The 24,133-nt window shown below is 44.7% G+C and overlaps 1 protein-coding gene across 1 annotated transcript; it reads left to right on the forward strand.

Moving 5' to 3' along the window:
- Positions 1 to 3,753: 3,753 nt before the first annotated feature.
- Positions 3,754 to 4,575, forward strand: LOC133084840 (proteasome activator complex subunit 2-like). The gene has a single exon (XM_061181613.1). The coding sequence runs from the start codon at positions 3,808 to 3,810 to the stop codon at positions 4,525 to 4,527; it is 720 nt and encodes a 239-aa protein (XP_061037596.1). The 5' UTR covers positions 3,754 to 3,807; the 3' UTR covers positions 4,528 to 4,575.
- The last annotated feature ends 19,558 nt before the right edge of the window (positions 4,576 to 24,133 follow it).

Below are 24,133 nucleotides of genomic sequence, written 5' to 3' on the forward strand. Positions count from 1 at the left end.
TTTAAAGGTTGTATTATACATATCTATATGTCTGTGTGTACGTGTATTGTACGCAGATGATAGATAGATAGACAGATAGATAGATAATAGGTAGACAAAAGTACATCTGATTTTTTTAAAAAGCATTCTCTCACTTACTGGGTTGTTGGTTAATATAACAAACAGATTGAGGAAATTTTTCTTTGAGAGGACAAGGTAAATTCTGTAGCCACAGGAAAGAACATAAAGCTTTATTCATCGTAGACAACATTTTTTACAAGTGTGCCTCTATTAACAGTAGTTGCTTCTGGGGATGAGTATGGGGAGGAAATTTCATGTTTTTCCTTACATGCTTTTTTATATACTTATACAGTTTGACTTTTTTTTGTCCCAAGCAGGTCCCAAGTATGCCATTTAAAAATGGCATTGTATATTTTGAAATGAAAATGGTATTTTGTATTGTATTGTCACCCCAAACCGGGTGGATCTGGTGCCAGCCCCGTCAATCGTGGTCATATAATATAGGAGTGAAGACAGAAAAAGCGGAGAAAAGTGAGAGAAAATAATATGAAGGAAAAAATAAGTTGATAGTGGGTTGTCTGAGCAACTTTAGAGAACAACCTTTCAGGCATCCTAAAACAATCTGGAAATATTTAGCCACTAATTGTTCTCAGCAATTATTGAGAGTTAATTTCTGTGGAGCCACTTCTGGCCTACTTTCATTTCAGTCGTTTTGTGCAGGTGTCTAAAAAATCTGTAATTCATATTGTTCTTTTCCTTAATGGAACTGGAAAATATAATGGGAGTATGTGGAATTCCGGCCTCGTTGAACCACAGTTTAAAGCTGTTCAAGAGGGTGTGGGGCAAGCCCTGCAGAGCCCCCTGCTGCTGTCAGGGTTTGAGGCTGGACAGGATGTGACTGCATCATCTGCTGACGTCATTTGAGACTAGGAGTCAACTCAGGATGGATATTTCCATTATTTAAGTCGATTGCCAGCACTCCCCCTTTTCGTGTGCACTTAAACATAGTTTGGCTATCCCATTGCCAAAAAAAAAAAAAAAAAATGCTTTCACTGCTAACTTCAAGATGAATAGTTGCGTATTATTTTGTATTGCATTCATGGTGTTCCTTGTAAAGTTAAATGTACAGCCGTCCTCCAGGCCAGGAAGGACCTTGTGCTGCCATCTTGCGCTCTCTCTCTCTCTCTCTCTCTCTCTCTCTGAGCGAGGCACCTCTAACCACCTCCAGCTCTCAGGTCCTCCGACCACCCCACCCTCTTTCTTCCTGGACACAAGAAGCAAGAGCTTGAGTTTCCTATACTCACTTCTTGTTGCTGATGTCCTGAGACCGTCATGAAAAAGATGGTCAACACTTTACACTCAAGTCACCCCTACCTGTGCCTACAGCAGATATTCCTAATACATCACAACTTTCTTCTCCATTGAACCTAGAAATTCTTAATTTGATGCTCCAAGAAGCCGTTACCAATTAATCACAGGCAATGTGGAAATTAAAACATATTGTCTGCCCCTTCTCTTGATTTAGATTCCCACTGCGTGGGGACCCCGACACTCAGCCCTCCGCTCCGCACTTCACCCTTTGGGACTGGACCTAAGGTCTCAGCTGCGTAACTCACTCCGTTACCAGCTCCCACCTTCCATTTCTCAAGCGGAGTCTTCTGGGCTTGACGGAACGTACCAGCACCTCCCCTCACTGGCCCTGGGAGTGATGCTACCCTACCCGTCAGAGGAGCAATGCTAGTAGGGCTATGGGGTGTGACTGGGGATTTACTCGCTGTGTTTGTGTTACAGCCTCACTCTAATGTACTTCCTGTCTTGGGAGCCAGGACAGGAAAGGGCACTTCATGAGCTCCTGAGCAGCTAGGGTTCTACGTGAGATTCAGGTGCTGCTAATTGGGTGCACTCATGCAAGACTTGAATTTAGAATGGAATTAGGTGGGGTAGAGGCAGGGCACAGGGCCTCCAGCCTGCTGGTGTGCACCGCAGCCGAACTGGGTGGATCTGGTGCCAACCGCTCCAGGGGAGGCCTCCCAGTTCTGCAGGCAGCTTTCTGATGTGGTTGGACCGATGACTCCCTCGCACCCACTGCTGGAATGTGGGAGCTGGCAGCTCAGCCCAGAGCCCGCTTCTTCTGTCCTCCCAGTGCTCCTTTCAGCCAGCTAATACCCTATACTAAATCCCTTTCTGCTTTCACCACAGCTGGACAGGATGGACGTGGGATGCAGTCACAGGATACTTCCCAAACATCTTCCTGTTGCTTCTTTCATCTGACCTGGCTCCACTCTCAGAAACTGCTGGGCTGCAAAGAGTGCAAATGCTGGGCTGCACCAGATAATCTAGTTACCATAGATAAGAGAGGGAATATGCTAAGTTTTCGACAGCCGTTAGCCAGAAGATATATTGAATATAGAACACAGAAGGCTATTTAAATAACATATTTTGATTACTGCAGACAATGAATTGTTTCTTTTTAAAGTGGCAGAACTTACATGCAGTACAGGGAGAAAATGATAATTGTAACCTTAAGGAGCCACAAGAATACATATCTTCCATACTTGCTGGATATTTATGGTGAGAAATCTTTTTCCACTGTGCTCCTACCAAAGTATGACCACTACTACCCATCAGATCTTAGACAGAAGGTGTGAACAGACTCACTATCAGTATTTTTAAAAGATCACTCTCAGGGATTTCCAGAGACTTAAATCCTTAAGGAAACTTTAGCATCCTAAATCTCCATGGGTATGAAGTTAATGCTATGGATGAGTTTAGTGAGGAGAGAGATATTTTTCCTTTGATAAAAATAAAAAAAGGATACAAAGGGAAGGGAAAAAAGTAAATTTACAGTGGAAAAACCTGATACACACTACCCCATGCCAGATGGCCAAGGGTAACATCATTGGTGATAATTCATGTCGGGAGCATGTACCTTGATATGATGTAATGAGGATTGCACTTTACCTTCTACTCCAGGACCCAGGACCCCAGTCTAATCGGAGAAAAATATCAGGCAAATCCTGATAGAGGGCTACTCCACAAAACACCATACCCATACTCCTCAAAACTGTCAAGGTTAAGAAAAACAAGGAAAGTCTGAAAAAGGTAACAGCCAAGAGGAGCCTGAGGAGACATGACAAATAATATAGTATGGTATCTGATGGGACACTGGAACCGAAAAAAGACATTAGTTTAAAAATAAGGGAATCTGAAGTGTGGACTCAAATGATAATATATCAATATGGGTTCGCCATTTGTTACAAATATATCACAACTAATATAAGATGGTCATAATAGAGGAAACTAAGCACAGGGTGCATGGAACTCTATGTGCTATCCTTGTAATAATTCTGTAAATCTAAAAATTACTAGGGAATTCCACGGTGGTGGTTAGGACTCAGTGCTTTCACTGCCCGAGCCCTGGTTCAATCCCTGGTCGGGGAACTATGATCCCACAAGCCGCGTGGTGCGGCCAACAGTAAATAAATAAATAAAAATTTCTAGATAAAGAGTTTAATAAGGAAAAAAAGAGATTTGCAGCTATTGTCATAAAAGGAAACTTACCAAAAAGGCCAGAACAACCCAGTGCCTGGATTTCCAAACTCCGAGCAACTGGCTGTTAGTTTTCATTTACTCGTTATAAAAAAAGTCAGCTTGAAGATGCCTTGAGAGTTTTCTCTGAGTATTTCAGTGAGTTTGTAACAGAAACGGAACTTTAAAACATCAAGTGAGTTAAAAAGCAAAGGAGTGGAAAGCGAAAGCCCAGGCGGCGAACAGGGAGACCGGAGACCTAGCAGCAACTGGAGCAGCATGGCCAAGCCTTGTGGGGTGCGCCTGAGCGGGGAAGCCCGCAAACCGGTGGATGTCTTCAGGCAAAATCTTTTCCAGGAGGCTGAGGAATTCCTCTACAGATTCTTACCTCAGAAAATCATATACCTGAATCAGCTCTTGCAAGAGGACTCCCTCAACGTGACTGACATGACTTCTCTCCGGGCCCTGCTGGACATCCCCATCCCAGACCCTCCACCCAAGGATGATGAGATGGAAACGGATAAGCAGGAGAAGAAAGAAGTCCCTAAGTGCGGCTTTCTCCCTGGGAATGAGAAGGTCCTGGCCTTGCTTGCCCTGGTTAAGCCAGAAGTCTGGACTCTCAAAGAAAAATGCATTCTGGTGATCACATGGATCCAGCATCTCATCCCCAAAATTGAGGATGGAAATGACTTTGGGGTGGCAATCCAGGAGAAGGTGCTGGAGAGGGTAAATGCAGTCAAGACCAAAGTGGAAGCCTTCCAGACAACCATTTCCAAGTACTTCTCAGAACGTGGGGATGCTGTGGCCAAGGCCTCTAAGGAGACCCACGTAATGGATTACCGGGCCCTGGTGCACGAGCGAGACGAGGCAGCCTATGGAGAGCTCAGGGCCATGGTGCTGGACCTCAGGGCCTTCTATGCTGAGCTTTACCATATTATAAGCAGCAACCTGGAGAAAACTGTCAACCCAAAGGGTGAAGAGAAGCCATCTATGTACTGAGCCCAGGGTTAGAGGGGAAATAAATGACCTATACTTTGTGTGGGAAAAAAAAAAAAAAGCAAAGGAGTAATTTTATCACTTATTAATTCTGAATTGCACTATTTACTTAGCGATCATGGTGCAATTCGGTGTACTTTTTGTCTACATTGATACCTATCCAGAATGTTCCTTTATTTCAATTATTTTCACTGGGTTTTAAATGGAAATATGTATGTACACACACACACACACACACAAATTTTAGTGGCTGAGATAGCTGTATTTTCTCTAGTATCACTTCTACGTACTTATACACACTCAATAGAAACTGGAAGGATCTTATAAAGGTTTTCTTATTTATGGACACCTTTTAAAAACCTGGCCAAGATATTAATGCCAACACTAAAATGAGGTCCATGCAGGTATTATGCTTCCTCATTTGGAACCCATACACACATTCTGGGATCTCCATCTTATTAGACAATCATAAAATACCAGAATTTTTATCAATTCCATCTCCCTCCGACTCACTTAGGCTCACATTGGCTGAGATTAAGACATATATCTTTAAATGCTTATGGTATTGCCCGTCAAGAAATGTTAAAGTATGATATTATTTGTAGCCCACCTGGGAAAGGTAAAACATCTTGAAACTTAAAAATCCCAGTTGGCAAAAATAGAATGGAGAGACAGCAGGAATTCTTTCCAGAAACTCTAGTTTTAAATATGCATTGGGGTAAATTACCTGGCAGTCCAGTGGTTAGGACTCTGCACTTTCACTGCAGGGGTCACGGGTTCAATCCCTGGCTGGGAACTAAGATCCTGCAAGCTGTGCTGTGGGGCCAAAAAAATAAATTATACGTATTTTTTAAAAGAATGACTTCAGTTTAAAAAAAATATTCATTTGGGCCACGGGCATAAAGACTTTTTTCCTAATCTGGGAATGGCTGGCTTCCTTGATAGGAGAGCGGAAAGAAGGCTTCTGCCGGCAAAGGTGACTTGAGCCATGTGGCTGACAGGGTCTTGGTGCTCCAGCCTGGTGTCAGGCCTGAGCCTCTGAGGTGGGAGAGCCAAGTTCAGGACATTGGACCACCAGAGACCTCCTGGCCCCACATAATATCAATTGGCAACAGCTCTCCCAGAGATCTCTGTCTCAATGATAAGACCCAGCTCCACTCAACGACCAGCAAGCTCCAGTGCTGCACACCCCATGCCAAACAACTAGCAAGACAGGAACACAACACCACCCATTAGCAAAGAGGCTGCCTAAAATCATACTAAGTTCACAGACATCCCAAAACACCCCAATGGACGCGGTCCTGCCCACCAGAAAGACAAGATCCAGTCTCAACCACCAGAACACAGGCACCAGTCCCATCCACCAGGAAGCCTACACAACCCACTGAACCAACCTTACCCACTGGGGGCAGACATCAAAAACAACGGGATCTATGAACCTGCAGCCTGTGAAAAGGAGACCCCAAAGACAGTAAGTTAAGCAAAATGAGAAGACAGAGAAATACACAGCAGATGAAGGAGCAAGGTAAAAACCCACCAGACCAAACAAAAGAAGAGGAAATAGGCAGTCTACGTGAAAAACAATTCAGAGTAATGACAGTAAAGATGATCCAAAATCTTGGAAATAGAATGGAGAAAATACAAGAAATGTTTAACAAGGACCTAGAAGAACTAAAGAGCAAACAAACAATGATGAACAACACAATAAATGAAATTTAAAATTCTCTAGAAGGAATCAATAGTAGATTAATTGAAGCAGAAGAACGGATAAGTGACCTGGAAGATAAAATAGTGGAAGTAACTACCGCAGAGCAGAATAAAGAAAAAAGAATGAAAAGAATTGGGGACAGTCTCAGAGACCTCTGGGACAACATTAAACACACCAACAATCAAATTATAGGGGTCCCAGAAGAAGAACAGAAAAAGAAAGGGACTGAGAAAATATTTGAAGAGATTATAGTTGAAAACGTCCCCAGTGTAGGAAAGGAAATAGTTAGTCAAGTCCAGGAAGTGCCGAGAGTCCCGTACAGGATAAATCCAAGGAGAAACACGTCAAGAGACATATTAATCAAAATATCAAAAATTAAATACAAAGAAAAAATATTAAAAGCAGCAAGGGAAAAGCAACAAATAACATACAAGGGAATCCCCACAAGGTTAACAGCTGATCTTTCAGCAGAAACTCTGCAAGCCAGAAGGGAGTGGCAGGACATATTTAAAGTGATGAAAGGGAAAAACCTACAACCAAGATTACTCTACCCTGCAGGATCTCATTCAGATTTGACGGAGAAATTAGAACCTTTACAGGCAAGCAAAAGCTAACAGAATTCAGCACCACCAAACCAGTTTTACAACAAACGCTAACGGAACTTCTCTAGGCAGGAAACACAAGAGAAGGAAAAGACCTACAATAACAAACCCAAAACAATGAAGAAAATGGTACTAGGAATATTCATATTTTGTATTTCATATCAATAATTACCTTAAATGTAAATGGATTAAACGCTCCAACCAAAAGACATAGACTGGCTGAATGCATACAAAAACAAGACCCATATATATGCTGTCTACAAGAGACACACTTCAGACCTAGGGACACATACAGACTGAAAGTGAGGGGATGGAAAAAGATATTCCATGCAAATGGAAATCAAAAGAAAGCTGGAGTAGCAATTCTCATATCAGACAAAATACACTTTAAAATAAAGACTATTACAAGAGACAAAGAAGGACACTACATAATGATCAAGGGACCAATCCAAGAAGAAGATATAACAATTATAAATATATATGCACCCAACATAGGAGCACCTCAATACATAAGGCAACTGCTAACAGCTATAAAAGAGGAAATCGACAGTAACACAATAATAGTGGGGGACTTTAACACCCCACTTTCACCAATGGACAGACCAACCAAAGTGAAAATAAATAAGGAAACACAAGCTTTAAATGATACATTAAACAAGATGGATTTAATTGATATTTATAGGACATTCCATCCAAAAACAACAGAATACACTTTCTTCTCAAGTGCTCATGGAACATTCTCCAGGACAGATCATATCTTGGGTCACAAATCAAGCCTTGGTAAATTTAAGAAAATTGAAATCGTATCAAGTACCTTTTCCAACCACAACGCTATGAGACTAGGTATCAATTACAGGAAAAAAACTGTAAAAATTAAAACACATGGAGGCTAAACAATACACTACTAAATAACCAAGAGATCACTGAAGAAATCAAAGAGGAAACAAAAAAAAACCTAGAAACAAATGACAATGAAAACACGACAGCCCAAAGCCTATGGGATACAGCAAAAGCAGTTCTAAGAGGGAAGTTTATAGCAATACAGTCCTAGCTCAAGAAACAAGAAATATCTCAAATAAACAACCTAACCTTACACCTAAAACAATCAGAGAAAGAAGAACAAAAATAACACCAAAATTAGCAGAAGGAAAGAAATCATAAAGATCGGATCAGAAATATATGAAAAAGAAATGAAGGAAATGATAGCAAAGATCAATAAAACTAAAAGCTGGTTCTTTGAGAAGATAAACAAAATTGGTAAACCGTTAGCCAGACTCATCAAGAAAAAAAGGGAGAAGACTCAAATCAACAGAATCAGAAATGAAAATGGAGAAGTAACAACTGACACTGCAGAAATACAAAGGATCATGAGAGATTACTACAAGCAACTATATGCCAATAAAATGGACAACCTGGAAGAAAAAGACAAATTCTAAGAAAACCACAACCTTCTGAGACTGAACCAGGAAGAAATAGAAAATATAAACAGACCAATCACAAGCACTGAAATTGAAACTGTGATTAAAAATCTTCCAACAGGGGCTTCCCTGGTGGTGCAGTGGTTAAGAATCCGCCTGCCAATGCAGGGGACATGGGTTCAAGCCATGGTCCGGGAAGATCCCACATGCCGTGGAGCAACTAAGCCCGTGTGCCACGACTACTGAGCCTGTGCTCTAGAGCCCGCGAGCCACAACTACTAAGCCCGTGTGCCACAACTACTGAAGCCCACATGCCTAGAGTCCGCACTCCACAACAGAAGCCCCTGCGATAAGAAGCCTGCACACTGCAACGAAGAGTAGCCCCTGCTCGCCGCAAGTAGAGAAAGCCCACGTGCAGCAACGAAGACCCAACACAGCCAAAAAATAAAAAATAAATTAAAAAAAAAACTTCCAACAAACAAAAGCCCAGGACCTGATGGATTCACAGGCAGATTCTATCACACATTTAGAGAAGAGCTAACACCTATCCTTCTCAAACTCTTCCAAAAGATTTCAGAGGGAGGAACACTCCCTAACTCATTCTATGAGGCCACCATCACCCTGATACCAAAACCAGACAAAGATGTTACAAAAAAAGAAAACTACAGGCCACTATCACTGATGAACATAGATGCAAAAGTCCTCAACAAAATACTAGCAGACAGAATCCAGCAGCACATTAAAAGGAATATACACCATGAGCAAGTGGGGTTTATGCAAGGAATGCAAGGATTCTTCAATATATGCAAATCAATCAATGTGGTGCACCATATTAACAAACTGAAGGATAAAAACCATATGATAATCTCAATAGATGCAGAAAAATCTTTCAACAAAATACAACACCCATTTATGATAAAAACTCTCCAGAAAGTAGGCATAGAGGGAACTTACCTCAACATAATAAAGGTCATATATGACAAGCTCACAGCCAACATTGTTCTCAATGGTGAAAAACTGATACCATTTCCACTAAGATCAGGAACAAGACAAGGTTGCCCAGTCTCACCACTATTATTCAACATAGTTCTGGAAGTTTTAGCCACAGCAATCAGAGATGAAAAAGAAATAAAAAGGGATCCAAATCAGAAAAGAAGTAAAACCGTCACTGTTTGCCGATGACATGATGCTATACATAGAGAATCCTAAAGATACTACCAGAAAACTACTTGAGCTAATCAATGAATTTGGTAAAGTAGCAGGATGCAAAATTAATGCACAGAAATCGCTTGCATTCCTATACACTAATGATGAAAAATCTGAAAGAGAAATTAAGGAAACACTCCCATTTACCACTGCAACAAAACGAACAAAATACCCAAAAATAAACCTACCTAAGGAGACAAAAGACCTGTATGCAGAAAACTATAAGACACTGTGAAAGAAATTAAAGATACAAACAGATGGAGAGATATACCGTGTTCTTGGACTGGAAGAATCAATATTGTGAAAATGACTATACTACCCAAAGCAGTCTACAAATTCAATGCAATCCCTATCAAACTACCAACAGCATTTTTCACAGAACTAGAACAAAAAATTTCACAATTTGTATGGAAACACAAAAGACCCCGAATAGCCAAAGCAGTCTTGAGAACGAAAAACGGAGCTGGAGGAATCAGGCTCCCTGACTTCAGACTATACTACAAAGCTATAGTAATCAAGACAGTATGGTACTGGCACAAAAACAGAAATATAGATCAATGGTACAGGATAGAAAGCCCAGAGATAAACCCACGCACATATGGTCACCTTACCTTTGATAAAGGAGGCAAGAATATACAGTGGAGAAAAGACAGCCTCTTCAATAAGTGGTGCTGGGAAAACTGGACAGCTACATGTAAAAGAATGAAATTAGAACACTCCCTAACACCGCATACAAAAATAAACTCAAAATGGATTAAAGACCTAAATGTAAGGCCAGACACTCTAAAACTCTTAGAGAAAAACATAGGCAGAACACTCTATGACATAAATCACAGCAAGATTCTTTTTGACCCACCTCCTAGAGAAATGGAAATAAAAACAAAAATAAACAAATGGGACCTAATGAAACTTAAAAGCTTTTGCACAGCAAAGGAAACTATAAACAAGACGAAAAGACAACCCTCAGAATGGGAGAAAATATTCGCAAACGAAACAACTGACAATGGATTAATCTCCAAAATATACAAACAGCTCATGCAGCTCAATATCAAAAAAACAAACAACCAAATCCAAAAATGGGCAGAAGGCCTAAATAGACATTTCTCCAAAGAAGATATACAGATTGCCAACAAACAAATGAAAGGATGCTCAACATCACTAATCATTAGAGAAATGCAACTCAAAACTACAATGAGGTATCACCTCACACCGGTCAGAATGGCCATCATCAAAAAATCTACAAACAATAAATGCTGGAGAGGGTGTGGAGAAAACGGAACCCTCTTGCACTGCTGGTGGGAATGTAAATTGATCCAGCCACTATGGAGAACAGTATGGAGGTTCCTTAAAAAACTAAAAATAGAACTCCCATACAACCCAGTAATCCCACTACTGGGCATACACCCTGAGAAAACCATAATTCAAATAGAGTCATGTGGGCTTCCCTGGTGGCACAGTGGTTAAGAATCTGCCTGCCAATGCAGGAGGCACGGGTTCAAGCTCTGGTCCGGGAAGATCCCACATGCCGTGGAGCAACTAAGCCCATGCACCACAGCTACTGAGACTGCGCTCTAGAGCCCGCAAGCCACAACTACTGAGCCCGCGTGCCACAACTACTGAAGCCTGTGTGCCTAGAGCCCGTGCTTCACAACAAGAGAAGCCCCCGCAATGAGAAGCCCGCCCACCACAACGAAGAGTAGCCCCCGCTTGCCACAACTAGAGAAAGCCTGCGTGCAGCAATGAAGACCCAATGCAGCCAAAAATAAAAATAAATAAATTTATTTAAAAAAAAAAAGAAGAGTCATGTACCACAATGTTCACTGCAGCACTATTTACAATAGCCAGGACATGGAAGCAACCTAAGTGTCCATCAACAGATGAATGGATAAAGAAGATGAGGCACATATATACAATAGAATATTACTCAGCCATAAAAAGAAACGAAAATGAGTTATTTGTAGTGAGGTGGATGGACCTAGAGTCTGTCATACAGAGTGAAGTCAGAAAGAGAAAAACAAATACCATATGCTAACATATATATGGAATCTAAAAAAAAAAAAATGGTTCTGACGAACCTAAGGGCAGGACAGGAATAAAGACGCAGACGTAGAAAACGGACTTGAGGAAACAGGGAGGGGGAAGGGTAAGCTGGGACGAAGTGAGAGAGTGGCATGGACTTATATACACTACCAAATGTAAAATAGCTAGCTAGTGGGAAGCAGCCGCATAGCACAGGGAGATCAGCTTGGTGCTTTGTGACCACTTGGAGGGGTGGGATACGGAGGGTGGGAGGGAGATGCAAGAAGGAGGGGTTATGGGGATATATGTATACGTATAGCTGATTCACTTTGTTATACAGCAGCAACTAACACAACAATGTAAAGCAATTATACTCCAATAAAGATGATAAAAAAAAATATGCATTTGAAGACGAGGTCCGTCTGCAGGTGTTATCTCAACCCTGCCTGAAACAGGATGGACCAGAGCGAAGACATGAACATCTCCTGGGAACAGGAAGTGGGTGGTGGTGACCAGCTGTGCACAGTCTGCTGGGCGTGGAGGTTCACCATCCCACAAGAAGGGTAAGGCAGGTACCCCTACACTTTAGGAAACAGGCTTACAGAGAGGAAGTAAGTTAAGAGGACCCAACAGCTCATAAGGAACAAAGCCAAGAACCAAACCTGGGTCCACCTGGGTCCACAGTCTCTGACACTTAAAGCAGGTCCTGCTTCGTTGGCCCTCGCCATGCTGTGGCCTGAGTGTGGCTGCTTCAGCACCGCTGTTTGCTGAGAAGGATTTCTGCATCTGATTAAAAAGTACTTTTTCTGTCAAAGGCTTTGGGAAATCTTTTCACTTTTATTTTATTTTATTTTATTTTTGCAGCTTCTGCGGGGTGATGTTGAACACTTGAATTGAACACTTCTGCGGCCCTGACAGCTACACAGAAGCCTACATTTCCATCTTCGCCAGCTCTCCTGTCCTAAACTCATGCTCAGAAGAAGATACTGGGCCTTCTGGTGACCTACTGGGGTTGAGCTGTGGAGCCCTTCTCCCTGATTTTATTGCAAGGCAGCCAGCAAGACTAGTCAGTAATTACCTCAGGTAATTGCACAACATCCGCGTGTGCCTTGCAAACCTGGTCCGGAGCCATGCAGATACGTGCAGAATGAAGCCTTTACATGATGGGATCTGCTGCTGCCTGCATGGTTCCTGCCACCCCAAAGGAGACGATTGGAAGATAACTGAATGGGCCAAACCAGGGTTTTCTTTGGTAATCACACAGGGACCCAGGCCTCAGAGAGTTAGAGCCTAAAGGTCTTAAAAGACCTTGACATTTGCATATCAAACACTGTTTACGTGTTTGAAACATTTGGAATAAATCTACAGACAGAGCACCACATTTCACTGTGTTTCTAGAGGCAAACGTGGATATGAACCGTGACGGTGTAAAACTAAAAGTCCCCTGTTAAAAACCAAGAGAGGAGGAGGGGTGGTGGGAGGGGAGAGACAGCTGGAGAAAAGCCTGTGGTCCTTCACAAAGCCTTTGCGCTGCTGGAACTTTTTAACCAGATGCATGTACCATTGTGGCCATTTTAAGCACTTTATTAAAGACGAGAAACAAATCATTTATATCCACCCAGCATCCCATGGCAAGGGACCGAAGGCAACCTGGGCCTCCGGAGTCTGGGGACCGAATGTCAAGACATCCCCTGATGTGAAGTGCTTCGTGTTTCTTGAAGATGGTTGCTATACAACACCCATGATGCTTTCTCTTATGCCTTTCATTTCAGTTTGAAGTCACCAGTTCTTAACCGCCTGTTTCAGAATGTTTTAAGGAATGAGCACAAACATTCAACAAGAGAAGCGCTCTGAAGGCAATCAGCTCTCATAGTCCCAGCTGGCAGGAGCCAAACTCAAAGACCCCTTGCCTCCCTGTAACCAGCGCCCACCAGGAACTGGGAGGCAGTAGGCTTAGCACACTCAGCGCTCTGGGCTTTCTGGCCTTGGAGGAAGACGCCGCCAGGGTTAATTCCTGCACCGAAGCAAGTAGGTACAGGCAGGCCCAGGCTGACCCCTCGCCAAAGGTCAGGCAGCCCCTGGCTCCTCCTGCCTCTTTGTCAGAAAGAATATCTTCTTGTGACTTGATGTGATTTTAAATCTGTTCTGTAGAAGGTTTTTCCTGGAAGAGCGTACTCTGAAGCAAAAATTGTCAGCGGTCTCTGCAGGAGCCATCAGAACATGCAGTTCCGGTAACAGTTCTTGGCTGCATTGTGAGTGTCAGACTCCCTCCTGGGGTTAGAGCGGGCTTGGCGGACGATGTAGGGCCCAAGGCCAGGCTGGCTGTGACCCGCATCGCGGGCAAGTGCTCTCAGCGGGCCCACGCGGACCCTGGCCGGACACTGGAACCACTGCTTTTCTGGGTAACTTTCCTTTTTTCCTACCGGTAAGTCCCAAGGAGACCACTGGGACTGTTTGAACCCCACATATTGTTTCTCCGAGGATTATTCCAACCCCAGAAGAAGGAAAACTCCCCATGTTCCCAAGGAAAGCTTTTCAGGTACCAGGCGGATGGCACCTTCCTTCCTACCAGCACAGGAAGATGAGCTAAGAGGTTGCTGCAATAATCCGACAGCCTGAACCCTGTTGGTGATGAGTGGCAGATAAAGTCTGGATGTATTTTGAAGACAGAATTTGCTGACAGATCTGTGTCTCTTCCTCTTCTTATAAGGACACCAGTTCTATGGGATCAGGGCTCCACCTTTACAACCTCATTTAACCTTAATTCGCCGTAGGGCCCTCTCTCTAATACAGTCACATGGGGGCTTAGGGCTTCAACATATGAATTTGGGGGACACAATTCAGTCCCGAGCAGCAACCAAAAGCATGAAGCTGTCATTTACTGAAATAAAAAGCCACACGAGCAGCAAGTTTTGGGGGAAAGAGCAAGAGTTGGAGGCTTGATTCTGAGATTACGCCCTTCCTATTTTTAAAATGTTAACATGTCCTTTGTTTTGTGAAATGAAGGTGATTCTAAATAGTAAAGTTTTTTTTTTTTCCTTTTAACATCCTTCTTGGACAAAATGAAGTTGGTATTCCTATGTCAAAAAAAAAAAGAGTTGGAGGCTTGAGATGCCTGTTCACCTGGGGTGTTGGACATAAACTTGGAGTTAAGGGAGCTGGTCTGGGCCGGAGATCTGAATGTGGGAGACCTCACCCTACCGGTGGCCAGGAGACTAATGAGATCACCAGAAGTGAAGAGGACCCATGATACCCCGAGCACCGCAATGGGCAGAGTTTGGGGGTGAGGAAGAACGGCACAGGAGACTCCAAAGCAGCAGTCAGGAGCAGAGGAGAAAACCAAGGGAGTGTGGTGTCCCCCAAGCCAACTGAAAACAATCGTGTAATGAGGAGGAATTGGTCAAATGTGACAAGAGCCGCAAATCGGTCAAGAAAGAGGAAAACTAAGAATTGCGGGTTGATGTAGCCCCACGAAGGTCACTGGGGACCCTGATATTGGTAGCCTTCGTGGAGTGAAGCCTGATGGAGCAAGTGCAAGAGAGAACAAGAGAAAGCACAGGAGGATGGTGTAAGAGGCAGCCTGGAGTTCTGCTGTGGACAGAGGAGAGACGGCGGGACCTTCCCTGGAGTCAGGAGTGGACGGAGGAGAGAGGGTTCAGTAACTGAAGGGGCGTGTGGGTCAAAGAGGGATTCTTTTCTGGGGGACGTCATTAATGTTGCATTTGTATGTTGAGGAGAGGGAGGAAGGATGACAATAACCTACAGTTTTTCCTCTCTCACTAGGTGATTACTGATTCAAACTTCTCTTCCTGATTGAACACCAGAAGCTGTGTCAGCCTCACCTCCCATGGCTGGGCTTGCTCAAAACCGAACTTTGCCTCTTAGGCTCCATCTGGTTCACCTTGCCCCCCCACCCCGTTCCTCCACTCCTTCTGCATGATGCTGACCTTCACGAGCGCTAAGGGCCAGACTCTATGGCTACTCACTGAGTTAATCCTCAGAACAACCCTGTGAGAATGATGAAGGATGCCCTTAAGTTACAGGTGGGGAAGCTGAAAACAGAGTTGAGGTCTTTGTCTAAGTTCTGGAAGGAGGAGTGCGGACTCGGCCCAAGAAGGCAATTTCTGAAGCTCATGGTTTTAGTCTTTACTGGCTCAGGGAGAAGAAACAGCCTTATTGTTCAGACCCTCCTCTCTCCAAATGCTATTGGCTTCCAGCCCCTGCTGAACCCATATCAGAGCATCTTACTGCCTCCCAACAGTATCTGGACATGAGTGTTATGTGCCTCCATGACCACTGTCCATTCGGACATGGCCTTGTTGCTTATCCTACTTTGGGAAAGAAGCGTGAATCACACACCCATCCAAGTCCTTTCCATTGTACACTCTTCATTGGGTTGTGTGAATGAGTAAAACAGAATTGAGTTTTCCCTTGTGATCCAGTAACATTTACATCTTGCTTCTGATACAAAATATAGAGTTATTAAAATTTCACTACATGCCAGAAAATGTTTTCTTTTAAGGGTCAGTCTTTCATTCAGGGAAAAACATTGTCAAACACGACAGAGGCAACTTGAATGGAGCTTCCCCGCCAGGCACAAACCCTGCCCCAACCCCACCTGACTGCACAGCCTCCAGGGGCCCTTTCCGTCCCACCAAGTGCACTTGCCCGGAAGCGGCCACCGAAGGCTAGGGCTCAGCTGCAGCATCATCAGTCAGCATATAGGAAAGAAGGATTCAGGAGATGACACTGCAAGTGTCACTGTCTTTGACTTGAGTCCTTTTCCTCTGCCATTACTCCCACCTTTTATTCTTTGTGGTTTGCAATGTTGGTCTCTTTCTTGCTCAGGTGTCCCCATGATTTGACAGATGAGGACTCTGAGGCCCAGGCAGGCTCTGTCACTTGCTCAGTCACAGATCCAGCCGGTGGTAGACTTTGCCTAGATCCAGGCTCCTGTCTTCAGAGCTTGATCTGATGTCCCAAACCCAAATAAACTCGATGGAGCTGGCCGACGGACTCTGGGGGAGCTTAGAGGTTGTGCGTGTGGCTGCAGTCCCGTCCAGCTCACTGAGGGGGACTCTGTGTCATATATGTATGGTTTGATATGTTCATTTATACATGGGAGAGTGAGAGAGAACCATCTATCGAATGTCTATCACATGACATTATCTCAAGTGCTTTGCCCGTATTTTCTCGATTGTTACCCAAGCTCATTTCCATCTTGCACAGGAGAAGCTGAAGCTCAGAGGTTAAGTAATAAGGTCAAGATCACACATTAACGAGTGGAGAAGCTGAGAATGGGAGCTGGGTTCCTCTCATTCCAAGCCTGTGTTGCTTCCATATGTGACGCTGGCCCCCGAAATCCAAATTCACAGAGGACTGGCTGTGGCACTGCAGAGCGTTAACGCATTCTCTCCTGCATATCATGAGCATACTTGTTTCAACCAGTCAGCACTGTTTCTCCCCAGTGGGAAAACGCACTACGAAATGCAAAGGAAGGTAAGAACGCTACTTAACTGGATATAAAGACAGAACAAAGGAGACCCGATATCCTTAAAGTATCCCCTTTTCAGGTCCTTATGGCCGTGGCTGTCCGGCTGCAGCCGGAGGACAGAGTCAGCCTGCTGGTGCAGCCGCTTCTGACATATCCCTGGAGTTGCCCAGCAAACCGTATCCTGACTTCTCCTTGTGACCACATTTTCTCAGTTGTGATTCACTCTCCCTCACCCAGTTACAGTTGAAACATGTCACAACTCATGGCTTGTTTGGCATGGGGTACATTTTAGGTTGCCTGCTTCTTATGGAATCTGGGGAGCCTCCTTGCCCCTCTCCAGACAACAGCTAGGAAGCACTGTCTCTGGGAAATAGTGAGCTTTTAAAATCTCATCTACAGTAAGTGCATCAAGTAAATCTCACTGACTTTAGACCTTGCTTGGCTGGCTCCCAGAGCCAAGGGGAATTCTAATTCCCTTTGTTTTGTAGTAGCCACTGTTTACCACTAAAAGCCATTGGTTTTGCTTTCTTGGTTCACTTTTAATGACAGCATGTGCTCATATTAAACCTAACAGTATAAAAGGGCATTTTGTGAAAAGAAACTCTCCTGCCCCCTGACCTCCTGACCTCTGATCCTCAGTTGACTCTACCCAGAGGCAATGGGTCTTTCCCACTGTTGGTACATATTTACACGTAGTTTTTTAGATTAAAAGTAACAGTGTGTGTTTCAAAGAATGGTCATGTGTGTCTAGATTCCATAGACATTTAATAAATGTTAACTGCATTTCAGATCTAAGCCCTGGCTCTGCCTCTGCCACCCAGCTCCTGACTTGGCCTCTGTTAACCTGGACAGCAGGCAGAGCTCAGATCCGTTTGGCTCCCCGACGGTAGATAAATCTAGCAAAGGACTTAGTACAGGAAGAAGTTGAATTCATGGACAAAACTGTGATTTTGGATTAAGTTAGGATATTAGGATCTAGAGCTGCTTTGTTCATACAAGAACTCCTGGCACACGTGGCTACTTATATTTAAATTCTTAAAAATTTAATAAAATTAAGCGTTCGGTTCCTCAGTTACATTAGCCTCATTTCAGGTGCTCACTAGCCACATGTGGCTATGGCCGCCACCTTGGACGGACCAGATCTAGAGCACTTCCCTCACTGCAGAAGGTTCTATTAGACAGACTGTTCTAGAGGGCCCTGCAGCTTTTTCTTTACCACTGTCCTCCGCGGAGATGGCTCAGGACCCATCCTGAGCTGCTAATGGCTTCTGATTCTCTACACCTGTTTCACCTCCAGCTGCCAAGCCACCCTTTCCTCTGCCTAGAACATTCCACCCACTCCGACCCCACACTCTTTGCCTAACTAACTCCAGTAAGGTCCCAACTTAGGAGTTATTTCATCCAAGAAAGCATCCCTAACCCCCAAAGTCTAGATTACAGCTGCTCTTCTGGCTGCCTTGTACTTTGCCCCTATCGCAGTATCATACCACTACGTATTATTATTATCTGCTTGTTTGTCAGTATCTCTCATTTATCCATTCACTCATTCATTAATTGAACACTTAGTTATTAAGCTCCAGGCACTGTGTTAGGCATGGGGATTCTCTGACGACAGACATAGCCCTTGTCACAGAGCAAGTGCACTGTGTGAGGCTGGAGCCCCGGACTTGCCCACAGCTTATTCTAATCTAGGTGCCTAGCACATAGCAGGTGCTCAGTCCATTGCTGTTCATGGGATGAATGGAAAGTTCTTCAGGAATGGGCCCTTATGACTCTTCCACCTGGGTTTGGACTGGGACACAGACAATGGGCAGTAAAATGAAGCCATCAAGACCTATGGTTACCATAGTGAGTTGAATAGTGGTCCCCCAAAATTCGTGTCCACCCAGAACCTCAGAATGTGACCTTATTTGAAAACAGAGTCTTTGCAGATGCAATTAGTTACGAAGATGGGCCCCAAATTCAATGTCCTTATAAAAAGAGGAGAAGATGCACAGAGAAGGCCATATGAAGATGGAGGCAGAGACTGGAGTGATGCAGCTGCAGGCCAAGGAACACCAAGGATTTCCTAGAGCCCCCAGAACTGGAAGAGGCAAGGAAGGATCCTCCCCCAGAGCCCTGCGGGAGCATGGTCTTGCTGGCACCTTGATTTTGGACTTCTAGACTGCAGAATCGTGAGAGAACAAATTTCTGTGGTTTTAAGCCACCAAGACTGTGGTAATTTTTTTAATGGTAGCCCCAGGAAACTAATACAGCCACCAAATGTTTTCATGATTGCACCCATACTGTGGAATGGTATGCCCTGGTTGAAAAGAATGAGATAGATCAAATATACTGCTAGGAACACCCTCCTGATGCAGTGTTTTTGTTTTGAGTATGTAAGCTACAGCCCTATGTACATAAGAAAAAGAAAAAAAAATACCATGTGTATGTTTAATGTGGATTGTGTGTGCACTCACACTTAAAGGACAGGAAAACCTCCAGAAAGGTGCACCAAACCTTTCAACAGTGCTTACAACAGTGTCCCATGTGGACAGCGGGAGTGGAGGGCAAGAAGTATAAAGAAGGATTTCACTTTTTACTTCATACACAACAGCATTATTTTGATTTTTTTAAGCAATAATCTTGTATTTCTTTTGTGATTTTTTAAACCATAAAACCACTGAAAAGCATTTTGATTCGTGGAAGGTCACAGTTCATCTCACCTGTAAGGCAGCTCATTCCTAAGGGGCCTGTGTCTGTCTCATCTACTCTAATGGCCAGGAGCCTGGTCTGGGAAAAACGCTTGGAGCCCCGGATGGGGCACATTTCTCCGTTTGTTTGAACCAGTTAGCTTATCCCTGGGTGTAGGGGAGGAACAGGACAAACACAAGAAGGCTAGAGCACATCACCCTTCCTGCAATCGCTCCACAAGGAAACCCCTCCAGATCAGACTCGCAGCTTTGCCTAGAGGGACCTGAGCCAACAGAGGGAGGGTGACCCCGCCCACCCAGGCCCCGCCCCTCCCAATCCAGGCTCCACCCAGGGCCCACCCTTCCCAGTTCAGGCCCCACCCCTTCCTAGGCCCCACCCAACCCGGGTGGGGACTTCAGGTCCCGCCTACCCTGCCCCACCTCGGGCTCCGCCCAAGTTGAGGCCCCGCCACTCGGAGTTCAGGCCCTACCCAGGACACACCCTTTCCAGCCCAGGCTCCACCTCTCCCCAGGCCCTGCGCCTTCCAGGCTCCTCCTTATCCTGCCGCGGCCCCGCCCCCCAGGTCCAGGCCTGTCTGGAGATGGAAGCTCCTGGATCAGTCAACCTGTGGCCTGGTGGACACTGGGAAGCAGGACAGGGACTTCAGCCCTCTGGAAAGTGAGCCGGGCAGGCCTGCGATGGGCCGAGGGCTGGACCCACGGCCTGCGCTAATGCTTTAGCGACTTCAGAACAGAGGCCGTGCCCGTGCGCCCTGGTGAGACCCACCTAATGAAGGCCCAGTGGTGGTCCCTGCCAGGCCTCCCAGCTTCAAGCAGGGAGAAGCAGCAGAAAGACGTTGCGTTGTAGCAGAAGTTACACTTGTGGACAAGCCTACACTTCGGAAACCGCAGATGTGCGCAGTACAAACAGGGTGTCCCCTTTTGCATCGTGTGCACTTCCAGACCCTGCACTTTCCTGACTGCAGTGGGGAGAAAAGAAGGTGACGGTCTGTGCACTACGGTCACAGACGCTGCGGGACCTGTTTTCCTCACTCACGGCCTCCGAGGCCTCGTGTCTGAGTAGCCGCAGGCTTCAGGGCCCAAGGCTGTTCCCTTCCTCATCTGTGTGGGAGTGGATAGTGTGTCTGGTAGGAAAGCTGCCAGCCCCGAATGCTCCCGAGGAAGGCTGAAGGCGCGTTGGTCCAGACTAATGGTCGGCATTCATTCGCATTAACTTCCGGATGGATAGATCAGAAAGATCCGGGAAAATCCTTCAAACAAAAACTGCCGTGCTCATCTTTGTCACCAGGTGCCCAGAGTTTTTGCTCTTTGTCTGGTAGGTGACTGCTGTTCTAAGGCATTCCTTCTCTGAACTGAGCCTCAGCGGAGGGCCGGTCAGCTCTCCTTAGGGAACACAGGCAGGTTGGCCCAGGGACCACCACGCAGCCTCCCGCCCCATCCTGACCGAGGCAGACGCTGACGTTCCATTCTGAAGGGCATTAAAGGAAAACCGCACTGTGAATGTCAGACATGCCGTCAACAAGCCATTGCCCTAATATGCATTCTCAGGCTTCCAGCTTTAACTCATTCGCTAATGCATTTCCATGCTATTTCTCACCATTTAGGATTTCACTAACCAAGTGAACAATCACGACTTGCCTCCCCCAGGTGGGAGTCATCACAAACTTCAATAACTGTCCCTCCAGCCCATTAACCTCCTGGTGGACCACGCCACCAGAAGGAAGATATTTGGGGGCAAGCTGGCCTTCCTCAGACCCTTCCAACTGCACAAGACTACATGGGTGGTCTACTCACGAGGTCAACCCTGCCTGCAAACCTGGAAAAGCACATACATCAGAATAAATTACTCATGTTAGAAACATGTTTTAATTTACCATCACACTCAAATTGTTTTTCATGATAATTAAAGGTGCTAAAAACGAAAAGAAAAACAGGCACTGCACGAATCCATCTATAAGACAGCAGACTCAGCTCAAAGGAGGCTGGGCCCTGGTCCTTCTCCAGGTAAGACGTGACTGAGCCATAGGCCAGTGCAGGGAGGATGGCCTGCAGCCCCACAGGCCTCCACCAGAGCGACCATGTGATGCTGCTCCGTTAGGTAGATTGAGGCATCACACTGATGCCTCCAACAGGTATTTATCAAGCACCTACTGTAGGCTGGGTACCATTCTAGAGTTGGGGATGCATCAGTGAACAGAACAAAGAAAGATCCCTGCCTTCCAGAATGTACATTCCAGTTTAGAGAGAAAACAGACAATAACCGTAATAAATAGGCAAGTTCTACCGTTTGCTAAAGGTGATAGATAAGGGCTACGGAAAGAGGAGGAGGAGAGTGGCATGGGGAGATCAGCACTGTTTGGGGGAACGCGTTTGTGACAGGACGGTTTCCCATCCTAAATGGGAGTATTTGCACCAGGCTTCAATAAGAAGGTGAGATTTAGGCCGATACTTGAAGGAGGTGAAGGAACCAGCCAAGTGACTATCCAGGAAGGGAGAGCAAAGGCCTGGAGGCAGGGTGGAGAGGGCAGCGTGGCTGGTGCAGGGTGTGGAGCTGGAGGCGAGCAGTGTGGGCCTGGCTGACCATCGTGGGGACTTTGGCTCTGCCTCTGAGTGAGGTGGGCCATGGCAGGGCTGGGACAGGACAGTGACAAGATCTGACTCATGCTCTAAAAGAGACACTCTGCCTGCTGGGCAGAAAACAGACTGAAAGAGGACCAGGGCAGGGGCAGGAGGCCCAGACAGGAGAACAGTGCCCGAATACGGGGCCTCACTCCAGGATGGCAGGGGAAGCTGTGAGCCCTGGGAAGATTCTGGATATATTCCACAGGTTGAGTCAAAAGCACTGTCTGGTGGATTGGGATGTAGAATGTGAGAGGAATCAAAAATGATTCTGAAAGTTTGGCCTCAGCAAGTAGAAGTATGCGGTTGCCATCCATTTAGGCTAGAAATTATTCATGCAGCATTGTCTATATTCTGTAATAAACAAAGGATGCAGTTCTCCTAAAGATACTTATAACCCGAATCTGCCTGAATCATCATAAAATAGTATATAAAGTATGAACCAATATCACTGACGTGTAGCAAACTGCCAGGACTTTAGAAAAATCGAAATCTGGAGACTATGCCTGACTCTTGAAAGTGTATACTAAGAATATGTGGTGCATAATTTTTTATGAAGTAAATTTCCAGAAATTTCCTTGCACCCAAACCTAGTTATGGAAGCTACTAAAGGAACGGGAAATAAAACATTAAGAACATTCTCCAGGGTTTAAAGCTACACATAAACAGTGACAACTATCTGCATCTTTTGACCTGATTTTTATAATGTATCCCATTTCCCAAGTGAAAATAGACATTTGCTTTTTATGACAACTGCAGAAAATAAAGTAGATCCCAGATTGCCCCTTTTGTAATTGTCTGTGTCAGTGTGAATACAGAAGGACAGTCATTTTCTATCATGTATATTATATCCTGGGGAATGACAATTCCTTTTTGTTGCTTAGATCTAACTACCCATGTTAAAAATACTGAAATAAGTTAAAAAGTATATAGCCAGATACAGTCAATTTAAAGAGGAAATAAAGTTTTTTCTGAAATATGTTTTTCTACCCTAAAGATTTTTTAATTCTTTCAGAGTGAAATATAAAATAATACAACAGTCAGTCCCTGAATTGATAAAGTGAACCTTGATGTACTTATGCAGCGTTAGTTGTGACTCCCTAAAATACAAATAAACTGCCAATTTACAGTAGCATGTGGGTTTATGTGTTGGTTATCTACAGCTAATATGATTGCCAAAATTATTAATCTGCCACACTGTTTCACGTATGGACTGGAAAATTGTATTCAGTACAGTTGTACATAGTGCATGTGAAAGTCACTCACAACACACATATAATGTGCATTTTTATGTTTTTAACTTTAGTTCATTCTTTAAGCACTCAGTGTACCTGTTGGGCTAGATTTCTGGAGACAGATACGCAAACCCCACTAATTACATCCTAACTCTTTCTGGCTGGTCTTATCAGCCTTTGGAGCTGTTTCTCTGCCCTTGGCCATTTTCTCAATGAGTTGTCCCTCTCCCGAGAGGGGCCCTGAGCCATCCTGCCACGAGGCATCAAAACCACAAGCAGACAGCACGTCAGCCCCTCAGGGGGGAGTGAACAGGTGGGCCGGCGCTGAGCAGGGTGAGGCCTGAGGTAGGAGTCGAGGAAGAAGCTCTGCTTGCTTCAGCAGAAGGCCTTCTGAACCTCTTTGAATTGTGTTTCTGTGACACATAATGTTTCTCTCAGTTTCTGTCTCATATTTATTTTCTTTAAAATCAAGTTTGCTCTCTGTTCTTCAATTTCCATGGTGTTGCTTTAAAATAAACATCAACCTGTTAGGATGCAGGCAGCCCCACGTAAGCCGACCCTAGTTTCTCTGAACACAACTCAGTTCTAGGAATTCGACCGAGAGGCAGCTCCGCA

The sequence above is a fragment of the Eubalaena glacialis genome, chromosome 2, assembly GCF_028564815.1.
Source record: "Eubalaena glacialis isolate mEubGla1 chromosome 2, mEubGla1.1.hap2.+ XY, whole genome shotgun sequence".
Lineage (NCBI taxonomy): Eukaryota > Metazoa > Chordata > Mammalia > Artiodactyla > Balaenidae > Eubalaena > Eubalaena glacialis.

Excerpts from the sequence above, each read along its gene's own strand:
- LOC133084840 (XM_061181613.1), top strand. The coding sequence starts at position 3,808 with ATGGCCAAGCCTTGTGGGGTGCGCCTGAGCGGGGAAGCCCGCAAACCG.